Source organism: Natator depressus, chromosome 2 (assembly GCF_965152275.1).
Source record: "Natator depressus isolate rNatDep1 chromosome 2, rNatDep2.hap1, whole genome shotgun sequence".
In the NCBI taxonomy this organism is placed as follows: domain Eukaryota; kingdom Metazoa; phylum Chordata; order Testudines; family Cheloniidae; genus Natator; species Natator depressus.
The window spans coordinates 3,649,928-3,676,746 of NC_134235.1; the positions used below are offsets into that span (position 1 = coordinate 3,649,928).

At 50.6% G+C, this 26,819-nt stretch overlaps 1 protein-coding gene across 5 annotated transcripts in view; it reads right to left on the minus strand.

Moving 5' to 3' along the window:
• ARHGAP39 (Rho GTPase activating protein 39) overlaps positions 1 to 26,819 on the minus strand; it is a 412,713-nt gene that overhangs the window by 51,399 nt on the left and 334,495 nt on the right. For all 5 annotated transcript variants that reach the window (XM_074943732.1, XM_074943729.1, XM_074943731.1 and 2 more), the window contains one exon: positions 13,289 to 13,362. In XM_074943732.1, coding sequence (XP_074799833.1) covers positions 13,289 to 13,362 — 74 coding nt within the window. The remainder of the gene's footprint in view (positions 1 to 13,288; positions 13,363 to 26,819) is intronic.

A 26,819-nucleotide genomic window follows, 5' to 3' on the forward strand; every position in this document is an offset into this window, starting at 1 on the left:
AGTCACGGCAAGCCAGGGCAGAGCACCTGCTTCCACGACTTTGTCTAACAGTATGAAAGGCACTTTCCCATTTGTCGTTTATTTCCATTCCAGTCACAGATGCTTCAGAGGGAATGGATAGAACAGGACAATTTATTGAGTGAACTATCCCCTGTCGTCCAGTCCCGGCTTTTGGCAGTCAGAGGCTTAGGGACACCCAGAGCATGGTGTTGCACCTTTGAACACCTTGGCTAATAACCATTGATGGACCTATCCTCCAAGAACTTGTCTCATTCTTCTTTGTACTCAGTGATACTTTTGGCCTTCACACCATCCCCTGGCACCGTGTTCCACAGGCTGACTGTGCATTGTGTGAAGTCGTACTTCCTCTTTTTTTGTGTTTGTTTTAAACCTGTTGCCTATGAATTTCATTGTGTTTATGTGAAGGGATACATAACGATTACCATTCATGAATGTACAGACCTTTATCCCTCCTTGGTCATCTCTTTTCTAAGATAAACAGTCCCCGTTTTTTCAATCTCTTCTCATACGGAAGCTGTTCTATATCCCCAATCATTTTTGTTGCCCTTCTCTGCACTTTTTCCAATTCTGATATATCTTTTCTGAGCGAGGGTGACCAGAACTGTATGCGGTATTGAAGGTATAGGAATACCATGGATTTTTATAATGGCATTATGATTTTTTTAATCTTATTATCTATCCCTTTCCTAATGGTCCCTAACTTTCTGTTCACTATTTTGAGTGACGCTGAACATTGAGCAGCTATTTTCAGAGAACTATCCACAATGACGCCAAGATCTCTTTCTTGCATGGTAACATCTAATTTAGACCCTGTCACTTTGTATGTATAGTTAGGATTATGTGCGTTACTTTGCATTTCTCAACATTAGGTTTTATCTGCCATTTTGTTGTGCAGTCACCCAATTTAATGCGATCCCTTTGTAACTCATCGCAGTCAGCTTTGGACTCAACTATCTTGAATAATTTAGTATTGTTTGCAAACTTTGCCATCTCATTATTTATCCCTTTTTTCAGATCATGTAGGAATATGTTGAACAGCACTGGTCCCAATACAGATCCCTAAGAGACCCTGTTATTTACCTCTCTCTCATTTACCTCTGTGAAAAGTGACCATTTATTTCTACCCTTTGACTCCTATCTTTTCATCATTTACTGTCCATGGCAGGACCTTCCCTCTTATCCCATGATTGCTTACTCTGCTTAAGAGTCTTTGGTGATAGACCTTGTCAAAGGCTTTCTGAAAGGAATCTGAGTTACACAGGAAAGAATTTTCTGTAGTATCTGGCTGGTGAATCTTGCCCATATGCTCAGGGTTTAGCTGATCGCCATATTTGGGGTAGGGAAGGAATTTTCCCCCAGGGTAGATTGGAAGAGGCCCTGGAGGTTTTTCGCCTTCTTCTGTAGCATGGGGCACAGGTCACTTGCTGAAGGATTCTCTGCTCCTTGAAGTCTTTAAACCACGATTTGAGGACTTCAATAGCTCAGACATCGGTGAGGTTTTTCGCAGGAGTGGGTGGGTGAGCTTCTGTGGTCTGCATTGTGCAGGAGGTCAGACTAGATGATCATAATGGTCCCTTCTGACCTTAGTATCTATGAATCTATGAAAGTCCAAGTACACTATATTGACTAGATCACTCTTGTCCACGTTTGTTGACACCTTCAAAAAATTCTAATAGATTGGTGTGACAGTCGATACCCTTATATTCACCCCTTTTACAAGATGATAAATTTTGTACAAAGTATGCCTTGTGAGGTGTCATTTGAAAACTCATAATTTGCTGATCGTTATAGTCCTTGTAAAATATGTGTGGCAACATTGTATGTAAACATGGGTGGTGGGTATAATAGACCCTCAGCCTCCCCTGGTGCAGCCACTGCCGCCGGATGCCGGTTTGATGGGGAAGTTTTTGCTGATTATTATGCCCCATGCAGGTTCCAGGGCGACTGAGAAGGCAGTACGTGTTACTCAGCTTCCTGGGTTCATCAGTAATCTCCCTCAGTTGCCCCGGAACCTGCATGGGGTATATCAAAAGCTCCAGTTCTTCTGAAAGAGAAGAGATAAGAGCTTTTCCCAGAGAAGAGATAAGGCTTGGGATCTGGGGAGGCACATCACCAGCTGGCAGGGGGGAGGGGGGTGCGCTCAGGGCTCCAGCTGGCCCAGGGCTCCTCTGGCCAGGGTGAGAGGCCTCAGGGCTCCAGCTGGCCCAGGGTTTCTTTGGCTGCGGGGAGGGCGCCTCAGGCTTCTCCGGGCGGGAGCGGGGGAGGCTTGTGGCTCCGGCCGCAGGGGGTCTCAGTGCTCTGGCTACGGGGGGAGCGGGAGGGATCAGGGCTCCAGGGGCATGGGCAGAAGGGACAGAGCCAGAGGCTAGCCTCCCCAAAGGGGGGCTCCACCCATCGTCCATGTGTGTAAAGTTATAAGATTTTACTGTATGATATTATTAAGACATGTTCCAAGTCTGGAGAGCAGTCACAAACCAGCTCCCCACAGACAAAAGGTTAGCCAACACCTCAGACAGGTGCCAACAAAGTCAAATGGACCATCACTTCATTAAGTGGCCATTCTTTGGCAGGAAGAGGATGTGGGCAAAAATCTACATTGTGACAAAGAAACAGCTGGGGATTCCCATCCGCACAGACTTTCTCTCACCTGAACCTCAGCCGGAGAGGATTCTCAAAGAGGAGAAAACCTATAAGAAGGGAGTGCAAACACCCCAAATTCTCTCTCCCTTTCTCTCTATCCTCGTCATCGACCACACTTGAAGAACAAAGGTAAAAGCACTGGATTGGGAGAGGATCCTGATGGAAAGAAATTCAGCCAGTAAGACTGCTAAAACATGCTGAGAGAGACTTTCGCTTTGAATTCACTTAGCTTGTTAAGTTAGACATTAGTTGTGTTTTACTTCTGTTTTCTTGTAACCAATTCTGACTTTTATGCCTCATTATTTGTAGTCACTTAAAATCTCTCTTTCTGTAATTAATAAACTTGTTTTACTGATTTATCTAAACCAGTGTATTTGGATTGAAGTGTTTAGGAAACTCCAACTGGGATAACAGGATTTGTACATATCATTCTGTATTAATAAAATGGCAGACTTTATATGAGCTTGTTTTGTCCAGGAGAGAGCTAGGCAGTACAAAACACACACTGCTGGGGAAACTCTGGGACTGGGAGTTTGCGGTTTTGCTCTGTAGTGTAATTCATGAGTGGCTGGCTACAGCATTCATACATATAACTGGGAGCCTTTTGTAAAAATTGGCATCACATTAACTATCCTCCAGTCATCCGGTACAGAGGCTGATTTAAGCGATAGGTTACATATCACAGTTAGCAGTTCCACAATTTCATATTGGAATTCTTTCAGAACTCTTGGATGAATACCATCTACTGTTTAATTTATCAATTTGTTTCTAAAACTCCTCTATTGACACCTCAGTCTGGGACAGTTCCTCATATTTGTCACCTAAAAACAATGGCTCAGGTGTGGAAATCTCACTCACATCCTCTACAGTGAAGACTGATGAAAAGAATTAATTTAGCTTTTCCCCAACAGCTCTGTCCTCCTGGAGTGCTCCTTTGGCATCTTGATCATCCAGTGGCCTCCTGATGGTTTGGCAGGTTTCCTGCTTCTGATGTACTTTACAAAATTACTGTTAGCTTTAGTGTCTTTTGCTAGTTGCGCTTCAAATTCTTTTCTGGCCTGCCTAATTATACTTTTACACGTAACTTGCCAGAGTTTATGCATCTTTCTATTTTCCTCAGTAGGATCTGAATTACAATTTTTAAAAGATGTCTTTTTGTCTCTAGCTGCCTCTTTTAATCTGTTGTTTAGCGAGAGTGGCATTTTTTTGTTCCTCTTGTTTGTTTGTTTTTAAATTTGGGGTATACATATAGTTTGAGCCTCTATCATGCAGTTTTAAAAAAATTTAAAATGCTTGCAGGCATTTCACTCTTATGACTGTTCCTTTTAATTTCCGTTTAACGAGTCTCCTCATTTTTGTGTAGTTCCTCTTTTTGAAGTTAAATGCTACCGTGGTGGGTGTCTTTGGTATTTTCCCTCCCACAAGGATGTTAAATTTCATTACATTACGGTTGCTATTACTGAGAGGTTCAGCTATAGTTACCTCTTGGACCAGATCCTGAGCCACTTAGGACTAAATCAAGAATTGCCTCTCCTCTTGTGCGTTCCAGGACTAGCTGCTCCAAGAAGAGTCATTAATGAGGTTTAGAAATGTTATCTTCATATCCCATCGTGAGGTGACATGTTCCCAGTCAATATGGGGATAGCTGAAATCCCCCGTTATTACTGGCTTTTCTGTTTTTGTAGTCCTGGTGGTTGCAGAGAACAGATTGAAAATGGGACTTGTAAAGGCTCAGAAACCTGAAGGCAACTAAAAGGACCCCACATTTATTATTTTTAATACCTCACGGTTTTTAAGCTAGTCTTGTGATTTTCTGGGTCTGACTCCTGAGTTTTAAATGCTAGGGGTTGGCGATTCTGCTATCCCATGTAAGGCTTCCTCACTTCTGATTCATGACTGGTTGAAAAATCCCATCACATGGCAAGAAATAGCCTGTGCTATTGTGCTTGAACTAATGAAGTGGGCCAGAGAGTAGGCAGGGGACCTGCCCACTCCAAGGTCCATGACCTCCTCTAGCATGGGCGGCTGCAAAAGACCAGTTCAGGAAGTGTGGGGCTCTGTGTCCCCCAGGGAGCCAGCACGAGGCAGACCTGCATGCCCAGGAGAATTTGATGTCGCCACCTCTCCCTTACTCCTGGTTGTGATGGGGCTCAGCCTGGGGAGAAGAGAGCAAGTGTTGCTGAGAAGATCTCACCCCTTCTGTCTCCACTGCCTTCTTTGGATAATGCAAATTCGCAGTGACAGTTTAATATGCTGAGCTGACACTGATAGGCACTCGCTAAGTTAGAGAAGCTGTCAATGCTGTTGTCAAAGCGCGGCTGGAGCAAGAGGACATGCTTTAATCGGGAGAGCAAATTGAGAGTCGGGCAATGAGAGAGCCTCTCTGCTCAAGCCTGCCTCCTTGGTGAGGCTGTATAGGTGCTTCCAGACGGGAGCTGGCACAACCATTAGAATGAAGGAGGGAGACAGCCCCAGGCTGGTGACGGGAAATGCAGTTGTATCTTAGAGTTTGGCTGTAGACAATGGATAGTGTGGTGTGGTCTGGGTGAAAGCTGGAGGCATGTAGGTAGGAATAGCAGTCAGTAGGTTTCCAGTATAGGGTGGTGTTTATGTGACCATCGCTTATTAGCACTGTAGTGTCCAGGAAGTGGATCTCTTGTGTGGATTGGTCCAGGCTGAGGTTGATGGTGGGATGGAAATTGTTGAAATCATGGTGGAATTCCTCAAGGGCTTCTTTTCCATGGGTCCAGATGATGAAGATATCATCAATGTAGCGCAAGTAGAGTAGGGGCGTTAGGGGACGAGAGCTGAGGAAGCGTTGTTCTAAGTCAGCCATAAAAATGTTGGCATACTGTGGGGCCATGCGGGTACCCATAGCAGTGCCACTGATTTGAAGATATACATTGTCCCCAAATGTGAAATAGTTATGGGTGAGGACAAAGTCACAAAGTTCAGCCACCGGGTTTTATCGGGGATACTGTTCCTGACGGCTTGTAGTCCATCTTTGTGTGGAATGTTGGTGTAGAGGGCTTCTACATCCAGAGTGGCTAGGATGGTGTTTTCAGGAAGATCACTGATGGACTGTAGTTTCCTCAGGAAGTCAGTGGTGTCTCGAAGATAGCTGGGAGTGCTGGTAGCGTAGGGCCTGAGGAGGGAGTCTACATAGCCAGACAATCCTGCTGTCAGGGTGCCAAAACCTGAGATGATGGGGCGTCCAGGATTTCCAGGTTTATGGATCTTGGGTAGGAGATAGAATACCCCAGGTCGGAGTTCCAGGGGTGTGTCTGTGTGGATTTGTTCTTGTGCTTTTTCAGAGGAGGTTTACACCACAACCCTCCACAGCCTGGCAGATCTCAACCACCAGGATGTTTTCTTGATCTTCAGCCTAAACTGTCCTGTCCTTAATTCCCCACATTACTCCTCGTTAGTGACTGCCTGGCTGTTTATTTCTCCCAGGACTGGAGTGACGGCAGCTGGATACATCAGTAACTCACATGCTCCAGCAGTTCTCTGAGCACAGCCTTCATTTATAATTACTGTCATTTACAAACCCCTCTGGGATGTGACAAACACTCCCTTGTTGGTCAGGGCTAAATCACACAGTGGGCCAGATTCTGCTCTCAGTGCTGTGGGTGTAAATCCCATTCTAGTCCACATAGCTCTTTGGATTGACACGGATGTAGCAAACAGCAGAATTTGTTTGTGTAGCGCAAAGGGGCTTCCTGTCTACATACCTCCGTGTGCTCCAGAGCTTGCTCCTTGTAGAAGCCCCTGTAGGAACCAAGGGAGCCCTTGGTCCCTGCTCAAAGGTCTGGTCTCTCTTGGAGCCATTTTCACACAGGGACAAGGGAAAGTTTTTCCTTTTCTGATTATTCTGTTACAGTGTGACTGGTCACTGATTCAGAGCAATCAGGATCAGCTGGTAAGCTGGGCACAAGCAAACAATATGCGTTTTGATACATGTAAATCCATACATCTGCATGTAAATCCATACATCTAGGAACAAAGAATGCAGCCATACTTATAGGATGGGGGACTCTATCCTGGGAAGCAGCGACTTTGGAAAGGACTTGGGGGTCATTGTGGATAACCAGCAGGACTTGAGCCCCCAGTGCGATGTTGTGGCCAGAATGACTAATGCAATCTTTGGATGTATAAACAGGGCAATATCGAGGAGGAATAGAGAGGTTATTTTACCTCTGTATCTGACACTGGAGCAACCACTAATGAAATACAGTGTCCAGTTCCAGTATCCACAGCTCAAAAAGGATGGTGATAAATTGGAGAGGGTTCAGAGGAGAGCCACAAGAATGATTAAAAGATTGGAAAACCTGCCTTATAGTGATAGACTCAAGGAGCTCCATCTATTTAGCTTAACAAAGAAAAGCCCTTGGTGACTTCATCAAAATCTATAAGTAGCTATATAGGGAACAGATATGTGACTATAGAGGGCTCTTCAATGTAGCAGGCAAAGGTCTAACAAGAACTAGTGGCTGGAAGTTGAAGCTCAACAAATTTAGAAATAAGGTGGCAAATTTTTAAAAGTGAGAGTAATTAATCACTGGAACAAGCTATCAAGGGTTCCGTCGCTGGAAATCAAGATAGGATGTTTTTCTCAAAGATCTGCTCTAATTCAAACAGGAATAATTCAGGAAATCCCATGGCCTGTGTTATGCAGGTCAGACTAGATGATCACAGTGCTACTTTCTGGTCTTACATCTATGAATCTGTGGATTTCTCCTCAGTGCTGCCTCCCACCTTCCATGAGAATATGAGTGTCCTTAGAGATAAAGCACTTACTGCTGCTGCTGCCTTTGGGATGTGGATTCCCAGACATCTGTCCTTTGGGATCTCCAGGGTTTATCATTTGTCTGTCTGCTCCCTGGGGAGGTGCTCTGGCTCGGACACTGCATTTTCTAGGGAGACCATGAGAAGCAGCCAGGCTCTTCTTCTTTAAATTGACGAAGAGAATATTTTCAAGATTTCCTTCCCTCTCCTGCTCCATCCGCCCACCTGAGATGCTGCCATTGTGCTGAAATCCTTGGGAACGAGTCTGCCCTATGACTCATGCTCTGGTCTCTCTGTAGACAAGAACTTGGAAGAAACACTTGTCTTTCGTCTCTGAAACGCTCCTGGGACTTTCCAGCTCCAGTCTGTCTGGTATGACTGAGCTCGGGGAGGCTGCAGTGAGATCTGTGTCTCCTGGGCACTGCCCTACATTTTAGGCTAGCAAACACTGAGTCCAGCTCAGCTCTTCTTCAGGAGATAAAACAGCCTCTTGGATAATCTCCTTGCACCGGAGGCGACAGGCGGTGGGACACAGCGCCTTTCACCCCTAGGTCACCAGTTCCAGTCCAGCGGCAGTCAGCTGTTGCCACCCAACAGCTGTTCGGTGGCCTGTGATTAGTTGAGACCCTCTGTCCAATTCCTAATGGCGTTTTGGCAGCACCACAGCTGGCTTCCTTATGGGCAGTCTCTGCAGGAAGGCCCAGGACAGAACGTGCCTTAGAGATTGAGGGCCCTTCTCATCCCAGGAGCTGGCGCTGGAGCACAAGGCTAGGGCATGCGGGGCAGGCAGGGGGTAAGGGGTGGCCTCCACGGGCTGCACTGTACCTGCTCAGAGGCCATGAGGCCACCACCTCCAGGGCTGTCCATCTGGCACCATTCACCGGCACTAAGCTCACAAAAAGAGCTGGGTGCAACAGGAACAGATGGAAAGGGGCCAGAGTGGCCTCTCCCCATATGCATTCAGCTTCCTGGTGTGGAATGGGAGCCCAATGTGCAGCCCTCTCAGGGAATTCTGGGGGAGTGCCAGGGTGGAGACACAGGACTGGGGATCAGGTTCTATTCCCAGCTCCGCCCAACTCGCTGTGGGACCATGGTTAAGTCACTTTCCCACTCTGTGCCTCAGTTTCCCCATCACCGAGGCTGAGTTCGTAACTGTGCGGCGCTCTGAGCACATTTGATGGTGCTACAGGAGGGCCACGATCGCTATTATAGCCCAGTGATGGGCTGTACAATCAGGCGGGGGGAGGGGGGATGTTAAGAAGCAGCTCTGGGAACAGGAGGCTCTGCCCAGCTGCGCCCGCGGGGCGTGCTCTGAATGGAGGGGGCGTTTAAAAGGGCAGCACAGCTCAGTCAGGGCAGTCAGTGCCAAGAAGCAGACCTGCTTTGGTAGCTCCCGCAGGAGGCCAGCACTGCCCTGAAGCTGATCTCAACACAGAGCCACAAGCCACTGCAGAAGAGAGAGCGGAGCATCTGCTTGTGCGGGAGGGACCTCCGGCCCCCCTTCTGGGGGAACGCGTTGCAAGCCACTGGACTCCCTGCCCCAGGGCCCTGGGTTGGAACCCAGAGCAGTGGGAGGGCTCGGGTTCTCTATCACCAACCCTGGACTTGAACCATGATATGCTCCCGCCAGCTCCAGGTGGTCTGGCTGGCCAGCAGTCTGACACTGGGGGATGCGGTCTAGGGAGATGGTCTCTGTCACAGTCCCTTCCATGGGAACTCCTCCATGGGACTCCCTCTGTTTTCATGCCAGCAGCTGGACTGGCTGAGACAGGTCAGCGCTCCGGCTGATGGGCTGTGTGTGAAAACACAGCATTGTGTACTACGGTATCATAGAATCATAGAATACCAGGGTTGGAAGGGACCTCAAGAGATCATCTAGTCCAACCCCCTGCTCAAAGCAGGACCAATCCCCAATTTTTGCCCCAGATCCTGAAATGGCCCCCTCAAGGATTGAACTCACAACCCTGGGTTTAGCAGGCCAACGCTCAAACCACTGAGCTATCCCTCCCCCTCAGTCAGGCTGAGACGGGGGTTGTGCTACCAAACAGAAGACCAGTAAGCGATGTGCTTAGGCAATAAGACCTGCCATCAAAACCCCTGCTAGGGAGAGAGAAAAACCCCAACACTGCCTCCAGTACCCCCAATCCCTCACGGCCTCCTGCAGCCAGACCCCCCCTGGGCTCCCACGTCACCCACCCCCACCCCTCACGGCCTCCTGCAGCCAGACCCCCCCTGGGCTCCCACGTCACCCACCCCCACCCCTCACGGCCTCCTGCAGCCAGACCCCCCCTGGGCTCCCACGTCACCCACCCCCACCCCTCACGGCCTCCTGCAGCCAGACACCCCCTGGGCTCCCACGTCACCCACCCCCACCCCTCACGGCCTCCTGCAGCCAGACACCCCCTGGGCTCACACGTCACCCACCCCCACCCCTCACGGCATCCTGCAGCCAGACACCCCCGGGCTCCCACGTCACCCACCCCCACCCCTCACGGCCTCCTGCAGCCAGACCCCCCCTGGGCTCCCACGTCACCCACGCCCACCCCTCACGGCCTCCTGCAGCCAGACACCCCCTGGGCTCCCACGTCACCCACCCCCACCCCTCACGGCTTCCTGCAGCCAGACACCCCCTGGGCTCCCACGTCACCCACCCCGACCCCTCACAGCCTCCTATAGCCAGACACCCCCTGGGCTCCCACGTCAAACACCCCCACCCCTCATGGCCTCCTGCAGCCAGACACCCCCTGGGCTCCCATGTCACACACCCCTGTCCAGCAGGGCCTACAGGATCTAGATACCTCTGCCTCCCAGGCTCCCATGCCACAAACCCCCCGCTCCAGTGCCCTGTGCCAACCTCCAGGATCTAGATCCTCAGGGCTCCCACCACAGATCTGCCCTGGGATGTGAACCCCCGGCACTGCCTCCAGGATCCAGATCTTTCCAGGCTCCTGTGCACTGCCTGTGTGGCTGGACCCTACCCCAAGCCTCCCAGCCGTCCGTGTCATGCAGCATGCCATGTCAACTCCCGTGTCATGCATCGTGGAGAGGGGGGTGTCTCTTCAAGGTGAGCGGGAAGACTGTAACATACCAGTGAGAGCAGAGGCTGCAGGACTGTGGCATGCCTGGCAGGCTGGCACTGTGCCCTGCAGCAGAACAGACAGCTGGCAGCAGGGCTCTGAAATCAGGGCTTGGAGGGACGGGAGGGAGGAAACAGCTTTAAGAGGGAGCAAGAGCAGGTTGGTGAAACAGTGAGTGCACAGAGGAAGGAATGGATGGTAACCCCTCTCCCCAGCAGGTGGCCTAGGCAAGGGGAAGCAGGAAATACCCAGCTGCAGCCTCTCACCTAAGACAGGCGCACTGCAGGGAAACAGAAGCATGTTACAAGTCCAGGAGATCGAAGCCCATTACTCATTCCCAGAACAGCACTGCCTGGGTGGTGGCAGGTCAAGCTTCCCCACTCCACCCCCACTGCCCTGCCAATGGGCCTCACCTCTGCCCTGGAGACACCCCCCACTAAAGGCGCGGGAGGAATTCAGTCCTTTCAGCCCACAGAGTCCTCAGGGGCCAGTTAGTGCGAAGTGGGCTGCTGATTCTGTTCATGGGCACCCATGCCCAGGATCTGGGCCAAGCCCCAGCAAACTCATTTCATTCTCTGTGGCTTGTGTGAAGCCTGTGAGCAAGCAGAGAGCCCCAGGCTGCTCCTGAGAATTCCTACCCAGCAGGTCCTTCCCTCTAAGGGAAACAATGCTCAGTTCCTTTGGGCCTGACCCAAGACATCTTGGGAAATCACATGCGCCTGCCCTGCCGGCTTTCCGGTCCACGCTGTGACGAGGGTCACATGGCAGAGAGCAAGTAACACCTGAGCTTGTTAGCACCCTGGGGACGAACAGACTCGTCCTACATGAACTCCACCGAGGGACCAGGTTTGCCCAGCCATGGAATGGGCTTCCCCAACATGCCCATCCCTCGCAGGTACTCAGCACTCCCGCTCTCCCTCCAGAAGCCCCAACCTGAGCTGTCTCTTGTCGAACCACAGGGTTCCCCCCCGACCTGGCATGTGAACACACAGGCGCAACAGATGTCTCTATGGACTGTGGCCCCCATCTCTCAGCAGGGACCAGCAATGATCTCCTGCCTTTTGGCACTGGGCACTGTGGGATCCGGTGGGTTTTGTCCCCAGCCAGCAGAGTCTGCAGAGGTTTCAAGTAGGGCTCAGTGGAATGGACTAGCCTCTAACTCAGCTGTCTGCACTAGGCAGTAAGCAGGGTTCCCATACCACAGGGCTTGATCCAATGCCCATGGAACTTGGTGGTAAGACGCCCACTGACTTCAGTGCGTGTTGGATCAGGCCCAAGCTCAGCAAGTCCTCTGTCCTGTGTGCGAGCAGGTTCTCCCACTGGACCCATCGTGCTACTGTCTGCACCCTGGGAACTGTGCTCGCAATATTCTCTCCCTTGGTGCTGGCTGTGAGTACGAGCTGCCTAGCAGCGTGGCTGGCTTTGGGAATGTCGTTCCTCTGCACAGGCCCAGTTGTAACACTGATGGAGCACTGGCTCCCCAAGCAGCTGTAAATCTCACTCCACTGCTCAGCACTTGCCCTACTTTTCGGTTCCCATAAAAACAACGGGGGCCATAAACTAACAGCGGGAGCAATAAACTCAGGATTGTTTTTCCATCTGGACAGCAAAGCAGAAGTGGACACGTGGTGGGCAAAGGGCCAGATCTGAGAGCAGCAGGGAAAGCAGGGAGACCTGAAGCAATCTCTGCTCACACCAGGCTGGTAGGAAAAACTGACTACTCAAAGGCCAACAGAGTCAAGAATCAGGTCCCTCACAGCAGTGGACTCTAGGGGCCCAGTCTCTGCTCCCACACTAAGTCAGTGGACTTACTCCCAGGGGAGCGAGAGGAGAGACAGGTGCTTTGTATCAAAAACAGCTGCTGTCTACTGGACACAAAGGCCTAGGGGAACCCTGAACTCCAGTACAACATGCAGCTCCAGTTGCCCAACTAAAAGCAGCTCCAGCTCTCCAGTTTCCACAGGCCTAAATGAAACTGGAGATTCAGGTAGGATTCTGGGCTACAGGCCTGAGCCTGAATCAAGCCTCCAACGCCACCATCCCCAGCCTTGGGCTCTTTTCCCATCTCTGACACTGCTCTGCTGCGTGACCTTAGGCAAGTCACTTCCCCTCTATGCGCCGCCATTCCACCTCCTGCCTATCGTTGGTCTATTTAGATTAGCTCCTTGGTGGCATGGGCTGGCTCTTACCATGTGTCTGCACAGAGTCTAGCACAACGGGGCCCTGGTCTCTGGGGGGCCTGGGATGCACCACTCCCAGGTATCTGTGTTACAGCAGCACCTAGGAGCCCAGGCACAGGCCAGCACTCTTCTGTGCCAGGTGCTGTACAAATGCGGAACAAAGAGACTGGTTGGAAATCTAGTTCAGACGATTGCCCCAGTTTTTTATACTGGGCCAAGCCAAAGAGTCACTCATTCCAGATCCAGCTGCAGATTTTTCCATTTGAGTCCATCTCTGCTGGTTCTCCCCTTTCACTGTAACTCAAACATTGCACCTCAATGAGCTGATCTTTCTACCCAAGTCCATCTCCAAGACATGCAGGACTCTCTAGACTTTGGATAGACTCAACAGGCTGAAAGATAGAGAACACAGGAGCAAACAGCCTGGACTGGGAAGATAATACACACTCCATCCACCCCCACGTGGTTCTATCATGGCCTCACACACCTGGGCATGCTTTAATTACAGTCGGACATTTGCTCATACCAGCTGGCTCGGAAGCCAACGTGAAAGAAACAAAGCAAAAAGGGACCAGACGATACCTTCTTTGCTCCTGTCAAGGCTGCTTTCTGGAGCTTGTTGTAACAGTACTTGGCGTAAGTGCTTATTGCCACCCCTATAAGAGAAAACAGAGAGCAGAGAGTCAAGCCAGACGTTCCAGGAAATAGGAAAAGCAGGAGCCCTGTGATCCATTGTAGAGGCCCTCGGGAAAGCTCAGGGATGGGGTTTCAGAAGGGAGTGCACAAGGCTTCGGCACCACTGAAGTCCCATGTCAGCCTGGATGCTTTGCACCTCTCAGGCAGCGCTCAGGGCTGATACAGGACCTCAGTGATGCTTGGGCCTTCTGCTGATCCTTTTGCACAGGGGTGGTTTCATCCAAAATTGCACATAAAGCAGGTATGAATAGCACCTGCACAGAGAGGCACCCAGTGCTTGACTGGTACATGCCAGGCTTTGGAGACCAGGCCCTAAAAGCTGCTTACCTCCAGCTGTGAAATTAACCCATGCAGCGGGACTGTCCCAGGAAAGGGAGCGCATCTGATTCCAAGAGGCGTAGTGCCAGGCCAAGCTATGAATCTCATTCTGAAGGCATAAGGGCTACCTGATCACGAGTGAGGACAGAAACACCACCACCACCGGAAGGCCAAGGGCGTGGGGCCTGATTTCCCCACCGGAGGAAAGATTTGGGGTGATATTTTCAAAGTTGCCTTGGGGTTCAGAGGCCCAATTCTCACTGATTTTAATGAGGACCATGTGTCTAAATCCCTTAGGCAGTGCTCAGAATATCATTCGTTCTCAAGGGTTATTGCCTGGAGAGAAGAGACAGGCACGATCTGTTTTAATAATAATTGTCTATTGCTTAATAGAAAACTACAAACCCAGAAGCAGAGCGCAGGTGTTGGCTACCTTTGTTTCTGGAAGCGTGGTGCTTTTGAGCATGCTCAGTAAATCCCCCTTAGACTCCCAACTACTGCTTGATGGATTGATTTTTTTTTTTAACATGACTCTTCCTGATTTTATAGACTACAGTTCCAAGTTATTTTTGGTCATGTGATGGATGTTGCAGCCAATCGGAACGAATCGATAGAAAAGCATGGTCACTGCACATCGCCAGAGCTGCAGTGAGATAACTGGGTGTGGGGCTTCCGTTCTACTTTGCTATTAAAGTGCAGTTAGCGTCAGCAGGCGACTTTGTAAAGACGCCCCTCCATCTACAGACTTGCCCCTGGATGGATCCAGGGTCAGGGCTGTTTACGCAAGAGGCAAGAATAAGTTTTTAGGGCCTCTTGCGCCAGTTAGCCCTGCGGAGCCGGCACAAGAGAGCTGGACTCTGTTCTGGCTCATCAAAACAACTGTTACCCAAGTTCAGCTGCAGAGTCCGATCTCGTTCACCGTCCCACAAGCCCTCGGAGAACAATGGTGGTGTGGAGCTAGCACAGAGGGCAGCACTCGGCTCACCCAACCTGCAGTACAGGGGATGCTGCAGGAGCCAGGAGCCCAGCTTGACACTCTGACCCCAAACGGGGGTCCTCGGCTTCTCCCCCTTTCTCTGCTGCCACCAGCAGCGCCGCCCTCCTCCCTCACACTCAGGTTGCTAAGCTGCTCAGCCCCCACAGCCAGGCCATACCCACATCTTGCCGGTTCTCCCTTCACAACATTGCCAGGATCTGACCCTTCCTCTCTACCCGCATGGTTACGTCTCCCATCCCTCAGCATCTCCTGCCTCGACTCCCGCTCTGGCCTCCACGACTCCCATCCCAACCCCCACTTGGGCCCATTCAAAATGCTGCTGCTGACATCATCTTCTTGGCTCGTTCCTCTGACCATGTCACGCCCCATCTCCACCCCTCAGGTCCTTCACTGGCTTCCCCACCATAACCAGGACAAGTTTCCAGTGCCTCACTCCAAGGCCCTTCACACCTGTCTCTCCTGCCTATCCACTCCCGTATCTCACTGCGTCGCCCCAAAGCCCTGTGCTCCATTGCCCACTCATCTGCTTCGCCTACTGGCACCAGCACGCTTTCTTCCACACCGCCCCCGGCACGTGAAACTCTCTCCCTGAGCCAAGCCGTAGGACCACTCCCCTGTTCTGTCTATCCCCGCCGCAGGGCCACTTCTGCTGTGCCACCTTTGGGAGACTGCTAACTGAGAGCCAGGGCCGTCCCTAGCCATTTGGGTGCCCTACGCGCACCCCCCGCCCAGGGTCTGGGAGGCAGGAGCTGTGGGGGGGGCACTTTTGGGGGCCCCACAGGCCCAGAGTGGCCCAGGGGATTAGCAGGGGGCCAGGAGGAACCTGCTCCACTTCCCTTGCCCTGGCCTCAGCCATGGCGCTCGGGGGAGGGAAAGGTGTCCCCCCCAGCACTCACCAGCAGCGGCGGGAAGCGGAGCACCGTGGCTGGGAGCTGGCAGAGTGGAGTGGGCTGGGGTAGGGTTGCTCCACTTCCTGCTGCTGAGCGTGGGATCCCTGGGGGAAGAGGTGGGATGGGGGCGGGCCGGGGGCAGAGCAGGGGGGAAGGGGAAGAGGTGGGGAGGAGGGAGTTGTACGGGGCCCCACACCCCTCTAGGGATGGCCCTGCCCCTTGCAGTGGGCGCAGCCCGCGGGGAGGGGGGGGCGGCTGAGGGATAGGGCTGGTCGCCAAGGCTGGTGCTGCTGCGTATGCAGCACGCAGCTGCCTAGGGCACCATGAAATTTGGGGCAATTTGGTGCCCCAAATTTCATGGTGCTCTATGCAGCTGCGTATGGTGCATATGCCTAAGGACGGCCCTGCTGAGAGCGGCCAGTCCACAGCCAGCAGGAATACGAGCTCCTTATCTTTTTTCAGAGTAGCAGTCGTGTTAGTCTGTATCCGCAAAAAGAACAGGAGGACTTGTGGCACCTTAGAGACTAACCCATTTATTTGAGCATGAGCTTTCGTGAGCCACAGCTCACTTCATCGGACGTATTCAGTGGAACATACAGTGGGGAGATTTTATATACACAGAGAACATGAAACAATGGGTGTTACCATACAGACTGTAACCAGAGTGATCAGGTAAGGTGAGCTATTACCAGCAGGAGAGTGGGGAGGGGGAGCAGAGGGGGGTAATAGCTCACCTTACCTGATCACTCTGGTTACAGTCTGTATGGTAACACCCATTGTTTCATGTTCTCTGTGTATATAAATCTCCCCACTGTATTTTCCACTGAATGCGTCCGATGAAGTGAGCTGTGGCTCACGAAAGCTTATGCTCAAATAAATTTGTTCGTCTCTAAGGTGCCACAAGTCCTCCTGTTCTTTTAACTGATCTTTGTGTTAGATCCTGAGCAAAGATGATCTGGAGTCACCTTGTGACAAGGACCGCCGGGGGCTGTTTTTATGGGGTCATTTTTCAGAGTTTAAGGGACTGCCACTCTATCGTAGCTCACCATAGTTAGCTCCAATCTGGAAGCACCGTAAGTAGCTCCTATATATGCAGACCAACTCAGCAAGGGCTTGACCCAATGCTCACTGAAGACAATGGGCTTCAGATCAGACCCTAAGTTTCCTTAAAAGCAAAGTTTTAATGCCACAGACATTGAATGCACTGTTTTCCTGAGCATCCACCTCCAAAAAGTGACTACAGGAGGCAAAGAGCACTTTCACTTTAAAACCACCCCCTCATAGAGCTGACAGGACACAGCGTGGGTCCAGCTGTGACCTGCCCATGCAACACGTGGCTGTACAGTACATTCCAGGGCCCCTTACACAGAAGCAGTACAAGGAAAGGGGAGTACAATCACTACGGGACAGAATGGCGGAGATGGGAGCTGCGATTGATGACATGTAACTGAGGGAGAAGAAACAGCGATAATGAATGCAAGTAACGTCAGCAGCAGCAGTTCAGTTCCCAGCTAACAAAAGGCGTAAGAACACTCTCCATCAGCTGAATGCTACTTCGTTCCATCCTGATCCTCCACATGGCACCTGCCCCCGATGGTGCACTCTCCCAATGGCAGATTCACACGTGTATCTATTTTTTCATAGAGTCATAGATTCCAAGGCCACAAGGGACCATGGTGATCATCAAGTGAGACCGCCTCTGTAACACAGGCCAGAGACCTGCCCCCATACAACTCTTTGAGGAGATCATTTAGAAAAACATCCAATCTGGATTTACTTAGCTTCTTACCATGCCCATCACCCCAGACTCCAAGGATGGCAAAAAATCAGAAGGGAGGTCCAAGAGCAGAACCTTGCCCTGAAGTTGCATAGCACTAACTCTCATGATATTACTGGAAGTCTTGCAATTCTTGGTGTTGTTCTTAAAGCCCCAGCACCTGGAGTCAGGTTATTAAACAAGACTCCCAGCTTTCATTAAAGGAAAAAAGTAAATTTCTACTCCTCGTGATTGCACAGAAAATCCTGAAAACATGACTCCCTACAGGCCCAAAACCCAGAAGGGCAACAAAAAGGAGCCCCAGATTATTATTTTTTTAAAATATCTCATGATTTTTAAGACAATCTCATGATGCGGGGGAGGGGGAAGAATCACAATTTTCAAATGCTTGAAGTTGGTGAAGCTGAGATCATTATTGGGGTGGGGGAGGGGGAAATATTTTCCTGGGCCTTGTTAGCCACTCAATTAATTGTCCTGGAAGAAGAGGGACTACAAGCTTGTGGTGAGTAATGGGGAAGGACAAGTAACAAGAGACCCGTTCCTTAAGAGCGGAATTAGTGCAGAGGGAACGTGGCATTACTGGTTCGGATCTAGTGGCCAAGCTGACCCCCAGGCTGAGGGCCAGCACATGGCCTAGACACCACATAAGTCCTGCTTCAGTCCTATGGCCCCATGCTGGCCCTCTGCACCAGGCTGCATTTCACCCCAGGAGAGATGTAACCTTAGTTGGGAGTTCATGATGCTCATCCCCATGTAAGCATTAGGAATAAGGACTTGCAGCTATGCCTGCCCAGTCTCTGGGCAGCCTATGAGCACAGCTGGGCCATGGCAGGGCCACCTGGTTGACCACTCTGCTTGGCTGACATGGAAAAAAAAACTATCCACGATGACTCCAAGATCTCTCTCTTGAGTGGTAACTACTAATATAGATCCCATCATTCTGTATGTATAGTTGGGATTATGTTTTCCAACGTGCATTACTTTACACTTATCAATATTGAATTTCATCTACCATTTTGTTGCCCCGTCACTCAGTTTACTGAGATCCCCTTGTAACTCCTCGCAGTCAGCTTTGGACTTAACTATCCTGAATAATTTTGTATCATCTGCAAATTTTGCCACCTCACTGTTCATCCCCTTTTTCCAGATCATTTATGAACATGTTGAACAGCACTGGTCCTAGGACAGATCCTTGGGGGACAGTGAAAACCTTTTGTTTCTTGTCTTTTAACCAGTTACTGATCCATTAGAGGTCCTTCCCTCTTATCCCATGACTTCTTACTTTGCTTTGCTTACCGTGCTCCTATCTTGCTCTGGCCCAGCTCCAGGCTGCCCGCGTCTCTGCTTGCTTCCTGACTCCAGCTCTGACTTTGGCTCTGCCTCCTGGTTTCTGACTCCAGTTCTGATCACTAGGAATGACTACCATGGCTTTGACCACTAGGCCTGACCGCCCACACCCTGGTCTGTGACAGTGAGAAATGGCCTTTAATGCGTCCCATCTGGGGAGATGAACTTCTCTAACAACCACCAGAGGAGAAAACACAATATCATGAGACAGATTCATTTCACTGCACAAAAAAGGGAGAAATTTCAAATTTACTTCCTGTTTGTCTCTGATCTGTCCTCACTTGTTCCCTGCACGCGTAAATGCAGGAGGGCTTTAAAAAATAAATAACTAACAGATCCCAAAGCCAATTTATCACTCCACAGTAGGGAACAGGTCCTGATTCATTAAGTCATGTCTACATGGTTGACATGTAGTAACAGAAAGCAATAAACCCTGATTGACACTCTGTGTCCTTGCAAACACAAACCTTCAGCTGGAGCTAAGGGTCAAACAGACCGTCCCTGCATTGTGAGACAGAGCAGCAGCAGCAGCTGTGGTTGCAGCTGAGAGCAGCAACAGTTATGATTAAGGATGCCAAACGGTTTCCATTCTAACCCCCTCTGTTTTCAGTCTCTCTAAGAGTTTTCATTGAAGCTAAGTGAGGCTGGTTAGGCTGAGACAATCCCAGCATCCTAAGAGGTTCTTTAAGGACACTTGAAAGATCCTGGTTTTGTTGTTATTATTAACCATTTTTATTATGGTAGTGCCTAGGGACCAGCAAAAACTTGAAGCCCCTTTGTGCTAGGATCCGCAAAAACAGAGTAGATAATCCCATCCTCAGTTGTTTACAATCTAAATAGATAAGACAGACACAGGGTGGGGAAAGGGGGTGTAACACACAAGCAGAGTAATCAGTGTGATAGCAGCAAAGAGCACGTGCATTCCACAATTTTTTTTGTGGGCGGGGGAGAAGAGGGAGTTAGCTTGGCAGGGATCAGCTAAATGGAAAGGGAAGGAAGAGAGGGAGTGAGAGAGTCAGAGCAGGTGGGGGGGTGGAGACTGTTTCTATCAGTTACATTTATCGTATTTATTTTGTAAACAAAATGTTTCTAATTCAGAACCGGAGCAGCATTTGTTGTATGTTTACCAGGAACAGAGGCCGGGGAATGAGCGTTCAGCGTGACCAACAGCGTTTGGAGTGAAAGGAAAAGTTCAACAAGCATCCGCACTCCTCAGACAGTTCTGCTCAAAGCATATCCATGCTAACCTCATTCAGGCACTAAGTCACTGGAAAACCCTCCACTTGGAGAAATCGGCCCATGACGCTGTTCCAGTGTTGCCAAGTCTCAGGATTTCATCGAGAGACTGGTGTTGTTTGGTGTTTTTCTTAAAGCCCCAGCTCCTTATTCAAGTGGTGAAGTGAGAATCTTGTGGTTTTTTTTTTTTTAATGGAAGTGTTTAGCCCTCACAGTTGTGGAGATAAGCTTGAAAGGGCAAAACGTACTGGCTCAAACACCAGACAGCATATAAACAGACCCCAGAGCATTAGGGGGGTTGAAATCTCTGGTTTAAAGCCAGTCTCATGATTTGGGGGGGTCTAGCTCATGGGTCTGGCATGCTTGGCGTTGGCAATGCTGCTGCTGTGCCAGAGGCTGGCAGTAAGGACCAGATCAGCACTGTCCTTTTTAGCAGTATTTCACAAGCCTCAAAAGTGTTGCTGCAAAAGCGTCCCAGTTTGAAAATATGGTCATAATTCTAGTCTGTCCCTTTCAGTCACTCATGACTTATTCCAAACCCTGCCCCCAGCCCTATGCCATCTGAAATTCACTCAACATTTGCTGAAATTTCCAACTTTTGGCCTGAAATGGTAATCTTTTGGTCTATGTTCAAAGGTGATTTTTTTCTGCAAAGTTTGAGAGAAAACAGTAGGGCTGTTTCTGAGTAGGGGAAGGGGGAATGACCCTTTACCTGATTTAACAAAATTCTTGTAATCTTTTTAAGACCAGCTTCAACAGCTGAAAAGGCTGATGCTAGAAAGCTGAAATATGGCACAGAAAGAGTCTCCTGGTGAACACTTGACTTACCCTGTGCGGATTAGGAAAGGCAGCTGTACACTTTGCAGAAAGATCTTCCTGTGATTATGTTTCAGATGGTACGTGATCATGTGATTAAAGGAAGGCTTGGAGTACATACACACAAGGGGGCAGAGTTAAGGGTAAATGGGTAGCCTTAATTTTGGTATCTCTGGAGTTTGAAGTGGTTTACAGTGCAACAGTAGCGTTCTCTTTGTGTAAAACTCTTTGTGTAAAAGCAGCATAACGAACTGGCTGGGGTTAGTGTATGTCACCAGTGCTCTCTGCTGGATGTAATCAGAAAGGCTAAACTGTGTGTCATAGGCCCTGGAGAGTTAACAGAGATTCTCCTTCAGCTCAAGTAGCAGAGTTCTGTGTTTTTGGAGCAGGGGTCTCTGAGCTCCTTCCTGATGTTGCTGTGAAGTTCTGAGTGACCCTGCTGAGCAGCAGAAGGAGAATGCTGAAGTGCGAGAAGCCCAGGGATCTGATACACTACTTTGTGCCCCTAGAGTGACGTCCACGCAAGGAACTCAAATCACTTTGCCAACTTCCATGCCTGTGTCCTCACTACAACCTGGGAAAGTAGCTGTTATCCCCATTGTAGAGAAGAGGGAACTGAGGCCCAGAGAGGGAACAATTTGCACAAGGTTGCTCAGTGAATCAGCAGCAGGAGCCAGGACTCATCCCATTCACGGGTTAGCAGTGCCGCCTCGGGAATCTGCGAGCACAGTGCCAGGTTGCTCTCCTCTCTGAGGGGCTGGGGCTGCAACTTCTTTCCCTGAGGCAGAGATGAAGGGAAGAGCCATGGCTGAGAACAACAGGTAGAATATCTGCTTGAGAAGACTCAGCAGTAGCCTCCTAAGGGTGGCTGTAAAATCACACTGTCAAAGCTCTGGGAAATAGACTGATGGGCACGCAACTATTTCAGATGGGGGTGGGTGGGGGGGTCTGGATAAAATGATCCCAATAGGAGTGTGGGAATTCACTGTTAGGGTGTGGGCCTGGATTCTAAATATGCTACATCTAGGGTTTGGGATCCAGAGCCAGACCTACCTTCCCCATCCCACTCAGGTCTAGGGGGTTTGGATCGGGATGGTAGTTAGGACCCTTCTCTCCACATTTTCCTCACACACTCCAGAGGAGCTCTGTTGACAAATGCCACAGCAGGATGTGGTGCTCCTCCACCCCGGATGCTGCGTTTCCTTCCAGGCCAGAGCCAACGGTGCCCCTCTGCCCGGGGTGCTGCGTCTCCTTCCAGGCCCGTGCCAGCGGTGCTCCTCCGTCCGGGGTGCTGCGTCTCCTTCCCGGCCGGTGCCAGCGGTGCCCCTCTGCCCGAGGTGCTGCGTCTCCTTCCCGGCCGGTGCCAGCGGTGCCCCTCTGCCCGAGGTGCTGCGTCTCCTTCCCGGCCGGTGCCAGCGGTGCCCCTCTGCCCGGGGTGCTGCGTTTCCTTCCCTGCCGGTGCCAGTGGTGCCCCTCTGCCCGGGGTGCTGCGTCTCCTTCCAGGCCGGTGCCAGCGGTGCCCCTCTGCCCGGGGTGCTGCGTCTCCTTCCTGGCCGGTGCCAGCGGTGCCCCTCTGCCCGGGGTGCTGCGTCTCCTTCCCGGCCGGTGCCAGCGGTGCCCCTCTGCCCGGGGTGCTGCGTTTCCTTCCCTGCCGGTGCCAGAGGTGCCCCTCTGCCCGGGGTGCTGCGTCTCCTTCCCGGCCGGTGCCAGCGGTGCCCCTCTGCCCGGGGTGCTGCGTCTCCTTCCCTGCCGGTGCCAGCGGTGCCCCTCTGCCCGGGGTGCTGCGTCTCCTTCCAGGCCCGTGCCAGCGGTGCTCCTCCGTCCGGGGTGCTGCGTCTCCTTCCAGGCCGGTGCCAGCGGTGCCCCTCTGCCCGAGGTGCTGCGTCTCCTTCCAGGCCGGTGCCAGCGGTGCCCCTCTGCCCGGGGTGCTGCGTTTCCTTCCCTGCCGGTGCCAGTGGTGCCCCTCTGCCCGGGGTGCTGCGTCTCCTTCCAGGCCGGTGCCAGCGGTGCCCCTCTGCCCGGGGTGCTGCGTCTCCTTCCTGGCCGGTGCCAGCGGTGCCCCTCTGCCCGGGGTGCTGCGTCTCCTTCCCGGCCGGTGCCAGCGGTGCCCCTCTGCCCGGGGTGCTGCGTCTCCTTCCAGGCCGGTGCCAGCGGTGCTCCTCCACCCATGGCTCCCTCTGAAAGTTTGCTCTTCTCATGTCACTTCCAAGTGCTTTGTATTTTCTTGCCACTGACAGCTGGCCTCAGAGCAAATGATCTCCAATGTGACACAGACAGGCAGGGACAGTGGGGGACAGCAGTGTCTGCAGGGGGCAAGAAGTAGGGAACAGCAGTGCCTGCGGGGCGGGCAGGAGGATTGCTTTGTTGAGACAAGGCTGCAGAGGGCAGGCTGCACTTGGAGCAGTGCACCTCCATGCTGGAGGCTCATTGGTACCCTGGAAGAGTTTGGAGAAGGGCAGCAAGGAGGAGTAAGTGCCTGGAAGGGCCAGCATAGGAGGAAAGATTAGAAGAGCTAGATATTCAAGATTGGCCAGAGACGGTGGTCAGCAGCTCCTTCCAGACGTTGTCCAGACCAGGATTTAGGGAGACCCTGTGAGAGGATAACATGCAGCACAGTCTGCAGTAGTCTGGGAGCTAGAGAAAACGGCAGGGTCTGCGTCTCCAGCAACCTCACTAGCTGGCTCCCTTTGTATTCATCACCACTGAGTCCTGAATCTTCACTGGCATGGGGAATACCACAGGCTTGGACCAAAATCACAGATCAGCACAGGCATAAGCGTTGGGGTACTCAGAATACGCACTCAGATCCTGACCTGGACTCTTCATAATGTTTAAGGCCAGAAGGGACCATTCGATCATGTAGTCTGAGCTCCTAACACAGGCCAGAGGATCTCACCCAGTTACCCATGTATTGAGACCAATCAATTGTGTAATTCTTCCTGAAGATCGAAACAACAGACTGGACTTCTACATAGAGTGCTTCTGCCGACGTGCACGGGCTGAAATTGTGGAAAAGCAGCATCACTTGCCCCATAACCTCAGCCGTGCAGAACACAATGCCATCCACAGCCTCAGAAACAACCCTGACATCATAATCAAAAAGGCTGACAAAGGAGGTGCTGTCGTCATCATGAATAGGTCGGAATATGAACAAGAGGCTGCTCGGCAGCTCCCCAGCACCACTTTCTACAAGCCATTACCCTCTGATCCCACTGAGGGTTACCAAAAGAAACTCCACCATCTGCTCAAGAAACTCCCTGAAAAAGCACAAGAACAAATCCGCACAGACACCCCTGGAACCCCAACCTGGGGTATTCTATCTGCTCCCCAAGATCCATAAACCTGGAAATCCTGGACGCCCCATCATCTCAGGCGTTGGCACCCTGACAGCAGGATTGTCTGGCTATGTAGACTCCCTCCTCAGGCCCTACGCTACCAGCACTCCCAGCTATCTTCGAGACACCACTGACTTCCTGAGGAAACTACAATCCCTCGGTGATCTTCCTGAAAACACCATCCTGGCCACTATGGATGTAGAAGCCCTCTACACCAACATTCCACACAAAGATGGACTACAAGCCGTCAGGAACACTATCCCCGATAATGTCACGGCAAACCTGGTGGCTGAACTTTGTGACTTTGTCCTTACCCATAACTATTTCACATTTGGGGACAATGTATACCTTCAAATCAGCGGCACTGCTATGGGTACCTGCATGGCCCCACAATATGCCAACATTTTTATGGCTGACTTAGAACAACGCTTCCTCAGCTCTCGTCCCCTAACGCCCCTACTCTACTTGCGCTACATTGATGATATCTTCATCATTGGACCCATGGAAAAGAAGTCCTTGAGGAATTCCACCACAATTTCAACAATTTCCATCCCACCATCAACCTCAGCCTGGACCAATCCACACAAGAGATCCACTTTCTGGACACTATAGTGCTAATAAGCGATGGTCACATAAACACCACCCTATACCGGAAACCTACTGAGCGCTATACTTACTTACATGCCTCCAGCTTTCATCCAGACCACACCACACGATCCATTGTCTACAGCCAAGTTCTACAATACAACCGCATTTGCTCCAACCCCTTAGACAGAGACAAACACCTACAAGATCTCTATCAAGCATTCTTACAACTACAGTACCCACCTGCTGAAGTGAAGAAACAGATTGACAGAGCCAGAAGAGTTCCCAGAAGTCACCTACTACAGGACAGGCCCAACAAAGAAAGTAACAGAACGCCACTAGTCATCACCTTCAGCCCCCAACTAAAACCTCTCCAACGCATCATCAAGGATCTACAACCTATCCTGAAAAATGGTCCCTCACTCGCATAGATCTTGGGAGACAGACCAATCCTCGCTTACAGACAGCCCCCAACCTGAAGCAAATACTCTCCAGCAACCACACACCACACAACAGAACCACTAACCCAGGAACCGATCCTTGCAACAAAGCCCGATGCCAACTCTGTCCACATCTTTATTCAAGTGACACCATCATAGGACCTAATCACATTAGCCACGTCATCAGGGGCTCATTCACCTGCACATCTACCAATGTGATACATGCCATCATGTGCCAGCAATGCCCCTCTGCCACGTACATTGGTCAAACTGGACAGTCTCTACGTAAAAGAATAAATGGACACAGATCAGACGTCAAGAATTATAACATTCAAGAACCAGTCGGAGAACACTTCAATCTCTCTGGTCACTCAATTATAGACCTAAAAGTCGCAATACTACAACAAAAAAACTTCAAAAACAGACTCCAACGAGAAACTGCTGAATTGGAATTAATTTGCAAACTGGACACCATTAAATTAGGCTTGAATAAAGACTGGGAGTGGATGTGTCATTACGCAAAGTAAAACTATTTCCCCATGCTTATTTCCCCCCCATACTGTTACTCACACCTTCTTGTCAACTGTTGGAAATGGGCCATCCTGATTATCACTACAAAAGGTTTTTTTTTTCTCCTGCTGCTAATAGCTCACCTTAACTGATCACTCTCATTATAGTGGGTATGGCAACACCCATTTTTTCATGTTCTCTGTGTGTGTGTATGTATATATATATCTTCCTACTGTATTTTCCACTGCATGCATCCGATGAAGTGGGTTATATCCCATGAAAGCTCATGCTCAAATAAATTTGTTAGTCTCTAACGAGTCACAAGTACTCCTCGTTCTTTTTGCTAATCACTTGCGTGTGGCTAAAGCATCTCTTCCAGAAAGGCAGCCGGTCTGGATTTCAACACGTCAAGAGATGGAAAATCCACCATTTCACCAGGCCATTTGTCCCAATGGTATATCACCCCAACTGTGAAAAATTTGTGCCTTATTTCTAATTTGAATTTACCCAGCTTCAGCTTCAAGCCCTAGGTTCTAGGTCTGCCTTTCTCAGCTTGATTAAAGAGCCTGGTTGTACCGGTTGACTGTCCCCGGGGAAGGTACTTCACACACTAATCAAGTCATCTCTCAATCTCCTTTTTGATAAAGTAAATGGTATGGGCTCTTTAAGTCCCTCACTGTCAGGCATTTTCTCCAGCCCTCAAATCACTTTTGTGGCTTTTCTCTGCACCCTCTCCAATTTTTCATCATCCTTTTTAAAATGTGGACCCCAGAACTGGTCGCAGTATTGAAGCACAGCGAGGCTGGCCCATTACCTCCATAGTGAGCTGAATCAAAAGCTTGGGTCTGAACACTCTGAACTCCAGTGTGTTCAAAATCTAGGTCTGGGATCCAAATACTGAGTCTGTAGGGCAGAGCTCAGCAAAAGCCCAGCTAAGAGGGTGGGAGGTGAGGAGTGGGAAAGAGCTTGTATACAATAGTGAGAGAGTGTAGATCCTATTATGTAGGATGGTGCAGGGGGTTAGAAGAAGGAATGTTAGATAGTAATTGAGAGGAAGGATGGTCTTGTGGTTACGGCATGGGGCTGGAACTCATGGGGGCTGGGTTTGGTTCCTGCCTCAGTAACCAACTCTCTGGATGTCCTTGACAAGACACATAAACCCTCTG